Raw genomic sequence first — 17,621 nt, forward strand, 5'->3', positions numbered from 1 at the left:
GTAAGATTTCTTGTGTGGTACCAAAAGTGCGATTTTTGGCGCTTAAAAGTTGCAAAAGTTTGGATAAATTTTCCACCAAAAGTCACCACAAGAAAAAAAGAGAATTAATAGAAACCACAAACAATGAATCGAGCACAATTTTTTGAGGCGTTTTCAGTTTTTGAGGAGAACTTGGAGAGATTCCACTCAGTTTCTGCTCCAAAAACCCTTCACATAAACTCATTGTGAACATTCCCATATGGTATCTTTTTGCAGCATAAAAATGTTTTGACTATTTGAAATATATATTATAAGTTCCTATACAAGTTATTTGTGTTTCCAAGTCGGACACTCCAAGTTACTTACAGGAGGACCTGGAGGACCAGGGGGTCCAGAAGATCCTTGTTGACCTTTTGAGCCCTAGAGAAAATGGACAGAAAATGACATAAAAATACGACCTACCATATATATTATTCATGGGACTGTTCCTTGTCAGAAAGCAATGAGACAGTTTACAGGAAGATCAATATAAAAACGGTATAAAACCGCAAAAAAAAAACGCATCGCGGTAAAAAAACGCAGCATGTTCATTAATTTTGCATTTTTTTGCGGATTTCCCACTATAAAATGCATTGGGAAATGTCCAGAAAAAAACGCATCAAAAACGCGGCAAAAGCGCGGCAAAAACGCGCAAAAAACGCATGCAGATTTCTTGCAGAAAATTTCAGGTTTTTCTCAGGAATTTTCTGCAAGAAATCCTGAACGTGTGCACATAGCTTAAAAGATTGTGAGATAGTAATTATGGTAGGCGCCAACAAGTAAGAAACTTCAATCCAGATCACTGGAGAAGCTCTGACTCAGACAGCACAATCTCCCTACATAGGGATTTTTGTGTACTCACCGTAAAATCCTTTTCTCCGAGCCACTCATTGGGGGACACTGGACCGTGGGTGTATGCTGCTGCCACTAGGAGGCTGACACTAAGTAAATACAAAAAAGGTTTGCTCCTCCTCTGCAATATACACCGCCCACTGGCTCCAGATAATACCAGTTCGTAGCCAAGCAGTAGGAGATTAACAAGATTTAACCATAGTAACAACATGTCAAAGACTAAAAACACTCATCATTGGCAACAAGCCAAAAACAAGGGTGGGTGCTGTGTCCCCCAATGAGTGGCTCGGAGAAAAGGATTTTACAGTGAGTACACAAAAAATCCCTATTTCTCCATCACCACATTGGGAGACACAGGACCGTGGGACATCCAAAAGCAGTCCCTGGGTGGGGAATAACAACCCACCAGTGTAAACTTATGGCACCTGCTGTCTACAGGTGCGCAACCGCTGCCTGCAGAATACGCCTACCCAGACTTGCATCTGAGGATGCCTGAGTATGGACATTGTAATGCTTTGAAAAGGTGTACAGGCTAGACCAGGTTGCAGCTTTGCAAACCTGCTCTGCAGACACTTGATTCAGAATGGCCCAGGAAGCACCCACCGACCGAGTGGAGTGTGCCCTGAGGCCTGCAGGGACAGGCTTGCCTCTGACGCGGTAAGCCTCTTGAATGATTGACCGAATCCATCTGGCGATTGTCGACTTAGAAGCGGCCAGTCCCTTCCGATGTCCCGCCGGGAGCTCGAACAGAGCATCCGTCTGACGAAAGACGGAAAGACTTCCTGAGAGCTCTGACAAGATCCAAGGAGTGAACAGCCCTCTCCACGCGGTGCGTTGGAGTAGGGCATAGAGACGGAAGTAAGATATCTTCATTGAGGTGGAAGGAAGACACCACCTTCGGGAGGAAAGTAGGGGACGGTCTGAGGACCACCTTGTCTCGGTGGAACGTACGGAACGGTGTCCGACAGGAAAGAGCAGCCAACTCCGAGACTCGTCTGATCGAGGTAATAGCGACGAGGAAGGTTACCTTCCATGAAAGAAAAGATAGAGGGATGTCCTGCAACGGCTCAAAGGGAGATTCCTGCAGGACACCTAGGACCAGATTAAGGTCCCAAGCCTCTAAAGGCGCTCTGTAGGGAGGCACCACGTGAGAGACTCCCTGAAAAAACGTTCTGACCTGAGGCTTGGAAGCGATTTTCATTGAAAAAGGACTGACAAGGCCGAGACCTGCCCTTTAAGGGAACTCGGCGAAAGCCCCAAGTCCAGACCGGAATGGAGGAAATCCAGGATGGTAGGGATGTTGAAAACCATCAGAGGGCGACCTCTGTTTCTGCACCAATCGAAGAAGATCCTCCAGATCCGATGGTAGATGCGCGATGACACCGGCTTTCAGGCATTGATCAAGGTGGAAACTACCTCATGGGAGAAACCCGCTTGAGTCAGAACCCAGGATTCAACAGCCATGCCATCAAACACAGGGCCCCTGAGTTCTGGTGGTAAATAGGGCACTGAGAAAGTAGATATGGACGATCTGGTAGGCGCCAAGGAACGTCTGCGAGGAGCTGGATCAGCTCTGCATACCATACCCTGCGAGGCCAATCCGGGGCGATGAGAATCACCGGGACACCCTCTGCCCTGATCTTCCTGATTACTCTGGGAAGCAGGGGCAGGGGGTAAACAGGTAAGGGAGGCGGAACTGACTCCAAGGAAGGACTAGCGCGTTCGCCCCGATTGCTCTGGGGTCCCGGAACCGAGCTACAAACTGAGATACCTTGGCTTTGAACCCGGAAGCCATCAAGTCTACGTCCGGAGTACCCTAACGAAGGCAAATCTGTTGGAATATGTCCTGATGGAGAGACCGCTCTCCTGAGGCAAGACCTTGCCGGCTGAGGAAATCCGCGGCCCAATTCTCCACTCCTGGAATGTGAACGGCCGATATGACCGAGAGGTTGTTTTCGGCCCAGCGAAGGATGTGCTCTACCTCGCGCATTGCAGCTCTGCTGCGGGTTCCCCTAGATGGTTTATATAAGCCACAGCCGTGGCATTTTCCGACTGGATACGGATGGGGCGGGGTGCTAGGAGATGATGGAACCGCTTTAGGGATAGCCGAATCGCACGTATCTCCAGGATAGTCATGGGAAGACGAGACTCGTGATGAGTCCAAGTTCCCTGCACAGTGTGATGGCGAAAAACCGCACCCCAGCCTAGGAGGCTGGCGTCGGTAGTGACTACCAGCCAATGGACTGGGAGGAAGGACCTCCCTTGGAGGAGAGAGGATCGGAGCATCCACCATTGGAGTGACTGCTTGACCCGAGGAGAGAGAGGACACAGTCGGTCGAGGGAAAAGGGACTCCCGTCCCATGTGTCCAATAGAGCATGCTGTAGGGGACGAAGGTGCAGTTGCGCAAATGGAATTGCCTCGATTGCGGCCACCATCTTACCGAGAATCCTCATGCCGAAACGGATGGAACAAGGGGACGGCTGAAGAAGCTTCCAGACACCCTGTTGAAGAGCTAGGACCTTGTCCCGAGGAAGAAGCACCAACCCTTGGGAGGTGTCCAGGGTCATGCCCAGGAAGGAGATCCGTTGAGCCGGAACAGGAGATGACTTTTTTAGGTTGATCAACCAGCCCAACCGAGAAAGAGTATCCAAGGAAATGCGGATGCACTCCTCGCAGGCTCGGAAAGATGGGCCTTTGACCAGTAAGTCGTCTAGGTAGGGAAGCACGACTAGACCCCGAGAATGCAGAATGGCCATGACAGCCGCCATGACCTTTGTGAAAACTCTGTGGGCAGTGGTGAAGCTGAAGGGCAAGGCCGTGAACTGAAAATGTTTTTCTTCGACGGCGAAGCGAAGGAACCTTTGATGAGGTGGGAAGATTGGGATGTGTAGGTACGCATCCCGGATGTCGATGGATGCTAAGAATTCGCCTTGTTCTATCGAGGCAGTGATGGAAAGGAGAGATTCCATCCTGAAATGAAGGACTTTGACAAATCTGTTCAAGAGCTTTAGGTCCAGGATGGGCCTTACCGTTTCATCCTTTTTGGGGATCATAAACAGATTTGAATAAAAACCGCGGAATCTTTCGTCCCCTGGGACAGGGACAATCACTCCGTCTTGTCGGAGCGACTGAATGGCCTTGGAAAAAGCCCAAGCGCGCATTACCACTTTGGGAGGGCAGGAAGCGAAAAAGCGGGTTGGAGGGGGGAAGGAAAAATCAATTTTGTAACCGGAGGACACCAGATCCCTGACCCACTCGTCATGAATGACTGCGAGCCAGACATGACGAAACAAGAGAAGGCGTCCGCCTACTTTGCTGGTGTCATCCGGAAGAGATTGTGAGTCATTTAGAGCAGGGGTGTCAAACTGCATTCCTCGAGGGCCGCAAACCATGCGTGTTTTCAAGATTTCCTTAGCTTTGCACAAGGTGCTGTAATCATTATGTGTGTAGGTGATTAAATTATCACCTGTGCAGTACAAGGAAATCCTGAAAACATGACCTGTTTGCAGCCTTTGAGGTTTGCAGTTTGACACCTCTGATTTAGAGGAAGACGGTTGAGGTCTGGATCCCCTGGACCTAGACTGTGTGGAGCGGCCCCTCCAGGAATGGTTGGGCCTGTATGGAGCCTGAGGGCTTTTGTCTCTGCCGGCGCGGTGCCCTGAGCCAGGGGAATTGGCTGAGGAATGCTATGGGTAAGATCCACGAAAGGGCCGAAAACGAGCCTGCGGCTGTCGTCGGAACGGTTGTCTGAACCTCTGCTGGGGAAGGGAAGTACTTTTTTCCCCCAGTAGTGTCTGAAATCAGTTTGTCCAGCTTTTCGCCAAATAGACAGCCACAGATATATGGCAGAGACGTGAGGGACTTTTTAGAGATGGAGTCCGCTCGTCAATTCCTCAGGCATAGTGCTCTCCTAATCGCCACAGCGTTTGAAGCCGTAAGTGCAGAGCAGTTCGCTGTGTCCAGGGAAGTGTTTACTAAGTAATCGCCCGACAGGGAAATTTGATTTGCTAGCTCCGCTAAGTCAGAAGGAAGATCACTGCTTCGTAAGGCCTTGTTCAGGGAGTCTGCCCAAGAAGTCACGGCTTTGGCTACCCAGGTAGCAGCGAAGGAGGGAAAGAGTGCCGAGCCTGAAGCCTCGAAAGCTGAGCGGGCGAGACTGTCAACTAGGCGATCTGTGGGATCTTTGATCGAAGATCTGTCCGGCACGGAAAGGACAGTTTTAGATGACAAACGTGAGACAGGAGGATCCACAGGAGGGGATTCTGTCCATTGTTTGCGGAGATCAGGAGAAAAGGGGTATTTGGACTCCAGAGATTTCTGGCCCTGAAAGCGTTTGTCTGGACGCTCCCTATGTCGCTGGACTATGTCCTGGAACTCTGGGTGATTTGCAAACACCCTGCGAGTACGTTAGGTCCTTTTGAAAGACACCGAATTATCAGTACTGGAGGTCGCCGCTTCCTCATCAACCTGAAGGGACTGGTTGACGGCCCCAATGAGACTATCTATAGTGCTCTGATAACCTGGCGACTCTAGATCTAGAGGCCCATTCGACTCAGGATCAGAGTCCTGGTTGGAAGAGGTGCCTGGGGAGCGAGAGCGGGAAGCGGAGCTAACGGATGCCGAGGCACCAGAGGGCCTGGGGGACGAGCTAAAGACGCGCTTCCTAAATGGCCGCTTGTGCTTAGAGTGAGAGCAGCCCCTGCAGACTGAAGATTCCGCAGGCATAGGGGAAACATCCTGAATAGGCGGATTAGTGGTCCTGCTCCTGGTCCATAGATTGCGAAAGTGACAAAACCCACTCAGGGGGACTGGTCACCGCGGGCTCGTTTGCGGCGGGGGGCTCCTGAGCACATTTAGGGTCACAAGCATTACAGAACGGAGCAGTATGCCCGCTTGGTAGCGCAGCCTGACAGGAGGTGCAAGAAGTGAAGAACACTGTATGTGTTTTTGCAGACTTTTTGGGTTTATGCAGAGACATGTTGTCAGTTTACCTCCGTGCAGGGCTGTGGGGCACCTGTGCCGCTAGTGAGCGGAGCACTGTGTGCAGAAGTAGGAGGACCTGTCTCAGTGTGCAGCGCACCTACCCAGGTCCTGTGTCAGGATGCCGCACTGAGACCGGAGAGGGACGCACTCCTTGACATGGTGGCGTTCTGTGGCTGGTGAGAGACACCGGGAGCTCTATCTTCCGTCTAAGATGGCCGCCGAAAGTTGAGAGGCGCTTCCTGCACTGTGCGAGAAGCGCTGAAGTGGTGGGCGGGGCCTCGCGCGTGATGCACGCAGTGGGCGGAATGAGGTCTGAGGCCGAAGCCGGGAACTTAATTAGCGGTGCCTGGCCGCGAAATGCGGCCGAGCCCACGGTGCGCTTGGGAGCTCCCCCCCCCACCCTATGAGACTCACCGCTTGTGGTCCTCTTCAGGTGAGGTACGAGGGAAGTTGCAGTCAACCACAATCCACCACCCTCTTGATGAGGGGGTGGAGAGGGACTGAGGAGCTCCATGCAGCATCGCTGTTCCACAGTGGTGGTGCAGAGGGAGGGTGGCCGGACTGTGCTCAGTGAAAGTGCCTCTGTGTATCCTAAGGGTTTGCTCCCCTAGGAATTCACAGGGCTAGTTCACAGCCAAACATCCCACGTCGCAGGAAAGGATATAGGGAGTAAACTCGCCGTGCTCGCCTGTTGGTGTTTCAGGGGAGATCGGCCCCCTTAAAAGAGTCTGTCGCCCCCTGCGTCCTCTTGCGCAAAGATAAAAATAAAATTAAAAAATAAAACGTCTGGAAAAAAATCAGACGCAGTGTGCCTCCTACAGACACTAAGCAAGACCTGGTATTATCCGGAGCCAGTGGGCGGTGTATACTGCAGAGGAGGAGCTAACCTTTTTTGTATTTACTTAGTGTCAGCCTCCTAGTGGCAGCAGCATACACCCACGGTCCTGTGTCCCCCAATGTGGCGATGGAGAAATGAACGCCATTACCAGGGTGCATACTGTTATTGAGAATTTTGGCACATATTTAGCATCATGCACCTGCATTTTCATAAGAAATACGACCACAAAAAAAAACAAAACACAAACATAGCATGCTGTAGCTTGAAAAAACCTAGCATCCTAAATAATATATGGATCATCCCTAAACAGCGTATGTAGTACACATAAAACTCCCATATATTACTAGGTAGATGACTGATGCTGCATACCTCAATGATGACTGATATTAGCATACCCCAATACAGTTTACATGCATAAAAAAAACTGGAAATCCCATGAAATAAACTGTGCTGCCATCAGGCATTAGTGCTGCTAACTGTTACCAGCGTTAGTGGAATGTTTCTATTTTATGGTTGATTCTGTTTCTTCTCTCACTTTGTCATCCCTACAAAGCTTCAGTCACATACTTTGCTGCCCCTATAAAGCCCCTATCCTCCACTGTGCACTCCAGCAGGGCCTCTTCCACTTAATGTTGGACCGAAAACAATATTTATTTATTATATAGGGTGGGCTATTTATATGGATACACCTGGGTGGGCCATGTATATGGGTACACCTAAATAAAATGGGAATGGTTGTTGATATCAACTTCCTGTTTGTGACACATTAGTTATATGGGAGGGGGAAAACTTTTCAAGATGGGTGGTGAGCATGGCGGCCATTTTAAAGTCGGCCATTTTTGATCCAACTTTATAAATGGTCCACCCAGGTGTATCCATATAAATGGCCAACCCTGTACACGCTTTAATAGCGCCAATACGTTCTATAGCACTTTACGTCATCCTCACTAACTGTTCACAGTCAGCATCACTACCTGAAGGCATGGACCATCCCTGTGACTAGTCTACACTTTTCTGACTCCTGTTTTAGGCCCCCTTCACATGTCCGTGTCTGCATTATATGTGGCATACATTTTTTCTCGTACTCTGTGTGAACCACACGGAGACATGTGCGTACCGGCAGCATGGAGGAGAGGGGCCAATACAAGTATATGGGTCCATGTAAAACACTTGGAGCACACAGACGGCACTGGTGTCATCCATGCGCTATACATGTTTAACATAACAGTATAGGAGACGCTTTGTAATTTCATTCTTTATTTTACCGTACCAGAAAAACACTGATGGTAAACACGGACACACGGATTTCACAATTATGGAAAATATTGATGAAACCAGTACCGTTTTTTCACGTACATGTTTTATATGGACGTTTGAAAGGGGCTTAAACAGATACTTGTAATTTGTGGGGGCCCACTACTGATTCATGCTGCTTGTGGAATCACCTGACAGGTTCTTTATATATTAGATATGGTTCTACTAAATATGACACATAAGGGATTTTTACCAAATTTTTTACTTATCTCCTATTAAAAGGATATGTGATAAGTGGTGAAGAGCGAGTGTGCTCGTTACCCGAGTTTCTCCGAGCATGCTCGGGTATTCTCAGAGTATTTCAGAGTGCTCGGAGATTTAGTTTATGTCGACGCAGCTGCATGATTTGCGGCTGCTAGACAGCTTGAATAAATGTGGGGGTTGCTTAACAAACAGGCACCCTGCATGTATTCAAGCTGTCTAGCAGCTGCTTCAACATAAACTAAATCTCCGAGCACGCCGGAATACTCGTAGACCACCCGAGCATGGTCGGAGAAACTCGGGTAAGGAGCATACTCCCTCATCACTAGTGATAACACTATTGATTGTAGAGCACCTGACCACCAAGACCTCTGCAATCCCGAGAATGGGGCTCTGCAGAAACCTCAATGTATAGAGCAGAGGTCAGATATGTGACTTTATTCTTTATGTGACTCCTGAAGACAGCCGAGTGCAGCGCTCCGCTAGCGCTAGCAGTCCCATAGAGAATGAATGGAGTGGGGGTGCATCTAACTGTCTTCTGTCCTCGTGTATCTTTGACCGTTCCATAGGAATAAAGCAAAGTTACACATGCTCAGTCTCGGCTCCATTCTGGGAGTTTCAGTGTCCAAATGCTCAACAATCACTAAGATATGTCTTATCATATCAATAAATGATAACCAATAAAGGATAATATGAGTTAAAGTGAGTTTTCTACATTAACAAATTTGGTCCACAAATGCATGTAAAATAACAAACAGAGCCCCCCCAATAATAAAGATGGAAATTTTCACTTCAACCACAGAACCTTCACTTTTACTTCAACCACAGAACCTTCACTTTTACTTTAAACACAGAACCTCTCTGCAGGCTTTTGCTTTTTCTGTCTTTTTCCCTTTTTAATGGAAATTCGGTGATACATGAACAGTTGGTTGAAGGGAAAAACAGGATTTTTGGTTGCTTACCGTAAAATCTGTTTCTTGAAGCCTCCATTGGGGGACACAGGAACCATGGGTGTATGCTGCTGCCACTAGGAGGCTGACACTATGCAAATAACAAAATTAGCTCCTCCTCTGCAGTGTACACCCCACCGACTGGCATTAAACTCTTCAGTTAGTGAGAAAGCAGTAGGAGAAAGAACAAGGTTGAAAAACCATAACCACAAACTTGAGAACTGTAAACGTGAGAACAGTCAGAGAACATATAACAAAAACATTGGGAGGGTGCTGTGTCCCCCAATGGAGGCTTCAAGAAACAGATTTTACGGTAAGCAACCAAAAATCCTGTTTTCTTTATCGCCTCTCATTGGGGGACACAGGAACCATGGGACGTCCCAAAGCAGTCCCAAGGGCGGGAAAAACAGACTTCCATCAGGTCAGAGGACTCACCACTGCCGCCTGCAGGATCCTTCTGCCTAGGCTGGCGTCCGCCGATGCGTAGGTATGGACCTTGTAAAATTTGGCGAACGTGTGGATGGAAGACCAAGTTGCCGCTTTGCACAGCTGTAGGGTGGAAGCCCTGTGGTGCACCGCCCAGGAGGCGCCGACTGTCCGGGTAGAGTGAGCCTTAATCCCAGGAGGGGGCACTCTGTTCTTGACCCGGTAAGCCTCCAAGATTGCCATTCTGATCCATCGAGCAATAGTCGCTTTAGAAGCCGGCTGGCCTCTGCGCGTGCCATCAGGAATGACGAAAAAGGAATCCGTCTTCCGGAAAGTGGACGTTCTGTCCATATAGATCCTCACAGCCCTGACAAGATCCAGCTTGTTCAATGATCGCTCCAGAGGATGAGTCGGAGCTGGACAAAAGGAAGGTAGAACGATGTCCTCGTTGAGGTGGAAGGTGGAAACCACCTTAGGAAGAAAAGAAGGTGGGGGCCGGAAGACCACCTTGTCCTGGTGAATGACCAAAAACGGAGGACGGCAAGACAGGGCCGCCAGCTCGGAAACGCGGCGAATGGACGTGATGGCCACAAGAAAGGCTACCTTCCATGATAAAACTGATAGAGGAATCTCCCTAAGAGGTTCAAAGGGAGAAACCTTCAGAACGTCCAGTACCAGGTTTAGGTCCCATGCCTCCACAGGGGCCCTGTACGGCGGGACGGCGTGGGCTACCCCCTGAAAGAAGGTCTTAACCTGTGGCCGAGAGGCCAAGGTCTTCTGAAAGAGGATGGAAAGCGCAGAGACCTGACCCTTCAGAGAACTAAGAGCCAGGCCCGAATCCAGTCCTGCCTGAAGGAAGGCCAAAAGAGAAGGCAGGGAAAAAACCATAGGCGGAAGGCGGTTGGACTCGCACCACCGGAAGTAGGCCTTCCAGGTGCGGTAGTAGATCCTGGAAGACGAAGGCTTCCGAGCCTGAATCATGGTGTGAATCACCCGGTCCGAAAGGCCAGACGCTCTCAGAACCGCGGTCTCAACAGCCACGCCGTTAAACTGAGCGACCGAGAATTCGGGTGGCAGATCGGACCCTGAGACAGCAGATCGGGCCTGTCTGGAAGGAACCAGGGAGCGTCCGCGAGAAGGTTGACGAGCTCCGCGAACCAAGCTCTCCTGGGCCAATCCGGGGCGATCAGGATGACCGGCACCCCTTCCGCTTTGATCTTCTTCAACAGTTTGGGAAGTAATGGAAGGGGTGGGAACAGGTAAGGCAGCTTGAACTGTGACCAAGGAATGGCCAGAGCATCGACGCCCACTGCGAGAGGATCGCGGGACCTGGAGACGAACTGCGGAACCTTCCTGTTGACTCGGGACGCCGTGAGATCCACATCCGGAGTTCCCCATCGAAGACAAATCTGATGGAAGACCTCCGGATGTAAGGACCATTCCCCTGCCGCGAGGCCCTCGCGGCTGAGGAAGTCGGCGGCCCAGTTTTCCACGCCGGGGATATGCACCGCGGATATCACCGGAACCGTTGCCTCTGCCCAAAGGAGGATCTTGGATACCTCGGCAAGGGCCAAGGAGCTCCGAGTCCCCCCCTGATGGTTGACATATGCCACAGCCGTGGCGTTGTCCGTCTGGATCCGGACTGGAAGGCCCCTGAGAATCCTTTCCCAGTGGCGGAGGGACAGGAAGATGGCCCGAATTTCGAGGACGTTGATCGGCAGAGATGACTCCTGCAGCGACCAGCGGCCCTGGACCGTCAGGTGGCGAAAAACCGCACCCCAGCCGAGCAGGCTGGCGTCCGTTGTCACCACCTGCCAGTGAACTGGAAGGAAGGACCTGCCCTGGGAGATGAGAGGTGACGTCAGCCACCAGTTGAGAGACCGCCTGACCCGAAAGGAGAGTTTGATCGGTCGATCCAGGGAGAAGACCGACCTGTCCCACTGAGACAGAATGGCTTGCTGAAGGGGTCGCGAATGGAATTGGGCGAAGGGAATCGCTTCCAATGTAGCTACCATCCTCCCCAGAACCTTCATGGCCGAACGGAGGGAGGGAGGTCGAGGACCCTGGAGCAAGCGTATGTCCTGACAGAGAGTGGATCTCTTGTCTGTGGGAAGGAAGACTCTGCTCTGACGAGTATCGAAGAGCATGCCCAGAAAGATGATGCGCTGAGAAGGAATAAGGCAGGACTTCTTCCGGTTTACCAGCCACCCGAAACGGGCTAAGGTGTCGAGAACAATGGACAGGCTTTCGTGGGCCTGAGCGAAGGAAGGAGCCTTGATGAGGATGTCGTCGAGATATGGAAATAGGACCAGGCCTCTGACTCTCAAGATGGCCATCAGCGCCGCCATGATTTTCGTGAACACTCTTGGCGCGGTTGCGAGACCGAACGGCAGGGCGACGAACTGAAAATGATCTCGTTGCACTGCAAAGCGCAGGAAACGGTAATGTCCGGGAAATATCGGGACATGGAGGTAGGCGTCCTGGATATCTATTGAGCATAGAAACTCCTGAGCCTCCATGGAAGCAATTACTGAACGAAGGGATTCCATCCTGAAGTGTCTCAGGCGAACTCTCCTGTTCAGCAATTTGAGGTCCAGAATGGGGCGAACTTTGCCGTCTTTTTTCGGTACCACAAAAAGATTAGAGTAGAAACCCGTGAAGCGTTCTTTTTCTGGGACGGGAACGATTACCCCGGATTTGAGCAGAGAAGCGATGGCTGAGAAGAAGCCCGGAACTAGAGCGGGGTCTCTTGGAGGACGGGATTGGAAGAAACGATCCCGAGGTCGGGAAGCAAACTCTATTTTGTATCCCGAGGATACAACTTCCCTGACCCATGCGTCCTCTACTGCGGAAAACCAGACGTCCCTGAAAAGGAGAAGACGGCCGCCCAATCTGGGAGTTGGGCTGGAGTCTTGCCGAGAGTCATGCCGAGGTGGATCTTCCAGTCCTGGGCCTGGAGGATCTACCCTGGGAGAAACGAGGACGCCAGGACGGAGTGGGCCTAAAGGACACCGCCTTCTTCTCTTGACGTGCCTGTGGCCTCTGTTGCTGCTGGGAAAAGGAGTTTGACGCAGCGAAGCGACGAAAAGGCCGAAAAGAACGAAACTGTCGTCTAGGATGAGGGCGACGAGGCTTAGCCTGGGGGAGAAGAGAACTTGTACCCCCGGTGGCGTCCTTAATTATTTGGTCCATCCAGGATACCTCGCCGAAGATCCTTGGCCCATTTTGAAATGGATTTTGAAGCCCAAGTGGACGCAAAAGCTGGACATAGAGCCGCTGAAGCCACTTCAAAAGCAGATTTCGCGAAGGATTCTATAACTCTATCGTTAGAATCCTTCAGAGATGCTCCGCCGGACAGAGGAAGCACCGTGTTGGTGGACAGCCTGGAAACAGGGGGGTCCACCGAGGGAGAGGCCGTCCAATTGGCGGTAAGTTCTGGAGGAAAAGGATATAACACACCCAGGCGTTTTCCCCTCTCAAAACGCCTAGTGGGGTTCTCTCTCTCTCTGGACACGATTTCCTCGAATTCAGGATGAGGAGCGAAAAATTTTGAAGGTGGTTTGGCCCGTCTGAACGAAACCGCCTGATCTGCGGGTTCCGTAGAGGGATCCTTGATGCCACATGTTTGGTTTATTGCCCCAATGAGGTTCTGGACTGTCTCACTCATGGTGGCGATTTGGTTAGGATCCAGCTCCGAAGTATCCTCCGAAGGCGCATCAGATAATGCCTCGCCTGACTCAGGGGAGGAGGATCGGTGGGACACCAACCGCGGGGGAGGGCCGAGCGGCGAGATGGAGCGCGAAGAGGACTCAGACCGACGTTCCTGTCTGGACCTTTTGTGGCTTATCAAGGAGGGCTCGGGCGGCGGTTCCTGCGACCCGCTGGCCACTGCAGGGGTCTGCAGGGGTAACCGATCCAGCGCGGACACTAGAGTTTGAGATACCCGTGTTAAATCGGCCACCGATTGTGACAGAGAGGCGGCCCAGCCTGGGATGGGGGGATCACTCTCGGGCGGAACAGCCGGGGGATCCTGGGCGGTGGGAACAATCGGGTTGCTGCAGGACTGACACAGCGGGGAGGACTGACCTGAGGGAAGTTTGCTGTTACAGGACGAACATGCAAAGTACGTGACTAAGGCAGAAGATGAAGAGGTAGGGGGACGAGAGCGGCCCCCTTTAGAGGTAGACATTTTTAGGGACCCTGAAGATGCCAGTGGGTTAGGGGACAGTGGGCAGAGGGGGGTGTCAGTCTGCAGTGCAGCTACTCACGGACCCGGTCCTGGAAGATGTCCCACTTGTCCTCGGCGGAGAACTTCCCTGAGGTGCTGATTCTGCAATGCTGAGCCACAGAAGATGCGAGTGAAGAAGCGTGGCGCCCTGCGTGAGGCACTGCGAGGGCGGCTGCTGCTGTGAGAAGCGGTGCACACCGGCCGAGGGACCTACGAGGAAGGGGGTGGAGCCAGACGCAGAGGCGCCGGTGGGCAGGGCGCAGTATGTCGGGCGGGGAAAAAAGCCCGCCCGCAGAACCGGAAGTGAGGAGCCGAGAAACCGGAAGTAGGCCCCGGCCTAAGCCGGGACCTAAATTAGAGACCGGCGCCGCCGGAGAAGGGAACCGCGGCGCCGGAGCAGTGCGCCGCAGGGACTGAGAAGAGCGGCAGCCTGCCAAGGCTGTCCGGGAAAACGGAACTGGCGGGGTCGCGGCGCCAGAAGTAGGCCCCGGCAGAAGCCGGGACCTAACTTAGAGGCCGGCGCCGCCGGAAATTCGCGGCGCCGGAGAATCGCGGCGCTGGAGCTGTGCTGCTGCAGGGAGAGAACTGCGGCCGCTAAGGAAGAAGGCTTATGGCTGTCCCTGGGATCCCTCTAAAATAAACGCCATGAGGGAGGACAGGGGGACATCTGGAGAAAAGATCCCGGGGGAATGGAGGGGAAATACTCACCTAAACATCCCACGCCGTTACTAACCTGAGGGGAATGAGACGTCCACGGAGCTGTGATGGACGTCCTCGTCTCCTCCAACCGACAGGCTCTGGTAGGCGAGTGGGTGGGGGACGGAGCCAGGACCGGACTTCTGAGCACGCTTCTGTGCTAGGATCTTGGTCCTGGAGAGGGATCTATGAGGATACGGGGTGGCAGTACACGCCGTACTCATAGTCCGCATTGTGGGAATACAGGTGTGACTGCTCACCCTGTATCCCTCCGGAAAAAACCTGAAAAGAAACGACGCACATTGAGGTAGATAAGGGTCTAATGAAAGACCCGTGTCCACCTCCTACTGACACTAAGCTAAACTGAAGAGTTTAATGCCAGTCGGTGGGGTGTACACTGCAGAGGAGGAGCTAATTTTGTTATTTGCATAGTGTCAGCCTCCTAGTGGCAGCAGCATACACCCATGGTTCCTGTGTCCCCCAATGAGAGGCGATAAAGAAATGTGCATCTTTCTTGCACTGTATTATAGTGTAAGCTAGTGTGCGATCTAGTGTCATAATGTCACCTGCTGGGTGCAGTCTCAGACGCATATGCTGAATGGTGGAGTAGGCAGCCATCAGCTCTCTTCTCCACCACATGCAGGGCTCACAGTTCACGGTCACACTCATTAATGAATATGTCTATACAAGCCTTCCTCCTGTAACCGGACAGTGTGTGATCACATATACTGACGTATACATGTCTACGTTCAGCAACCAAATGTCAAATAAAAGGATCTTACAATTATTATGTAATTATTTATATGCCAACCTTCTCTCCTTTTAGGACTTCACTTTCGCCTTTTGGTTGGGTTTGTTCCGTTGACTGGCCTGGAGGGCCGGGGGGTCCTTGAAGACCTGGGTCACCCTAAGAAACAAGGCTATTATAGTACTAGTATGTAGGTAAAAATGGTGACTACATTTCAGGGCTGAAAATTTCTAACAATAAAAGGAAAACAAAAATGTAGAGCATCCTGCAGCATTAGCACAACATACTGGCTTACATACCTTTTCTCCTTTTGAACCTTGGAAATTTAAGCCCATGTTACCCTAATTAAATCAAATTTAAAATAGTTAATAACACCATGTACAATAAACAGCTACTTAAAAGGAAACTGGATGGTTCCCACCTTTGCTCCTGGAAATCCAGGTGGTCCTGGAGGTCCCTGAAAAAAATCCATAATACATATTACTCTAAACCAAATGACATGCCTGCCATGAAAAATTATATTAGCCTACTTTTATCAGGGTATTATCTGGTTACATGCTAGAACAAATAGATCTATTAAATGTAAAAATAATGTATAAAATGAAAGAGGAGGTAAAGAAATCTAGATGCATAAGGTATGATGTCGTTACCCAGAAGAAAAAACTGTATGCTCAATAATGATTTTAAAAATGTATTTTTCAATTTTACATGGTATGATTATTTCTGATAATCTTTAACAACATACAGTAAAAATATCCCATAATGGGCAACTGAAAACTGAATCCACCATGCAGAAAAATACTGTGCAAGGGAAGATGGTACAATGAATAATACTAGAAAATATGTACTTGTACTAACAATTCACACACAAGAAAGAACACGTATTAGAACCGTAATGTATCAGGGTTTCTGGGGTTTTTTTCACAGTTTTCAGTATTTTGGATGTGCCAAGGCTTACATTGAAACAAGTCAAAGATTTACGGCTAAGCAATGCAAAACAAATGATTTTTATTGAATCCACTAATCATACTGTACCGGTAACCCTGCAGATCCCGGACGCCCAACTGGACCCTGAACTCCTTGGGGACCAAGTAGACCCTGTATAGAAATACAGACATTACTTCATAGGGAGCGCAAGTAACCATAACTCTCATTACAGCTCATTTATGGAAGTCTCTACTTGTCTTATTAGGTTCCTTGTCATCTGTTCATAGCATTAACACATTAATGGCATTTTACAGTACATGTGCTTCTTGAAATACGCATGCATTAAAGTGTAGCAATTCCAAGTCATGTTTATAGGAAGGATGACATATGAAAAATTACTAGAAGAGATTAGCGAATCTTTTGAAATTCATCAGTTTCGCTGAAATGTTTCCCAGGAATTCAATTTGCGGAAAATTTCATATACTTCAATTACCCTGAAAAGATGTGCATGATGCTATGAGGTCTCCTAGGACTGTAACCAACTCATTTCAAGCTCTTTAACCCCTTCACCCCCCCCCCCCCCCCCAAGTCTGTTTTCACCTTCATGACTAGGTCAAATTTTACAATTATGACCACTGTCACTTTATGAGGTTATAGGTCTGGAACGCTTCAATGGATCCAATGGATTTGGAGACTGTTTCATCGTGACATATTGTACTTCACGATAGCGGTAAAATTTGTTTGATATGACTTGCGTTTATTTGTGAAAAAAATCTGAAATTTGGAGAAAACTTTGTAATTTTCAAAATTTTAATTTTTATGCCTTTAAAACAAATAATATTTCCCACATGTTTACTTTAAATCAGCACCATGTTTGAAACATGATTTTTTTTTAGTTAAAAGATGACCGGCAATTTCATATTTTTCAAACAAAATTTTCAAAACCATTTTGTTTAGGGACTACACCACATTTGAGTGATTTTGAGGGATCCATATGACAGAAACCCAATAAGTGACACCACTCTAAACACTGCACTCTTCAAAGTCCCCAAAACCACAATCAAGAAGATTATTTACCCTTCAGGTGCTTCACGAGAACTGAAGCAATGTGAAAGGAAAAAATGAACGTTTAACTTTTTTCACAAAAAATCTATGTTATTTTCACAAGGGTACCAGGAGAAAATTGACTCAAAATTTGTTGTGCAATTTCTCCTGAGAACATTGATACCCCATAGTGGGGGAAAACTGCTTTTTGGGCGCACGGAAGGGTGTGGAAGAGAAGGAGCATCGCTTGACTTTTTGAACGCAAAATTGGCTGGAATCGAGAGCGGATGCCATGTTGTGTTTGGACAACCCTTGATGTGCCTAAGCAGTGGAAACCCCCACACAAGTGACCTAATTTTGTAAACTTTAGTCATGAAAATTCTGCCTATTTAAGG

General features: G+C 49.7%; 1 protein-coding gene across 1 annotated transcript in view; it reads right to left on the reverse strand.

The window, feature by feature from the left end:
• Nucleotides 1-17,621, reverse strand: part of COL4A5 (collagen type IV alpha 5 chain) — a 263,094-nt gene that overhangs the window by 122,218 nt on the left and 123,255 nt on the right. The window contains exons 10-14 of the mRNA XM_069747143.1: nt 16,291-16,353; nt 15,677-15,712; nt 15,555-15,596; nt 15,319-15,414; nt 346-399 (exon numbers count right to left, since the gene is read on the reverse strand). Of these exons, the coding sequence (XP_069603244.1) occupies nt 346-399; nt 15,319-15,414; nt 15,555-15,596; nt 15,677-15,712; nt 16,291-16,353 (291 nt within the window). The remainder of the gene's footprint in view (nt 1-345; nt 400-15,318; nt 15,415-15,554; nt 15,597-15,676; nt 15,713-16,290; nt 16,354-17,621) is intronic.

The sequence above is a fragment of the Ranitomeya imitator genome, chromosome 2 (assembly GCF_032444005.1).
Source record: "Ranitomeya imitator isolate aRanImi1 chromosome 2, aRanImi1.pri, whole genome shotgun sequence".
NCBI lineage: Eukaryota > Metazoa > Chordata > Amphibia > Anura > Dendrobatidae > Ranitomeya > Ranitomeya imitator.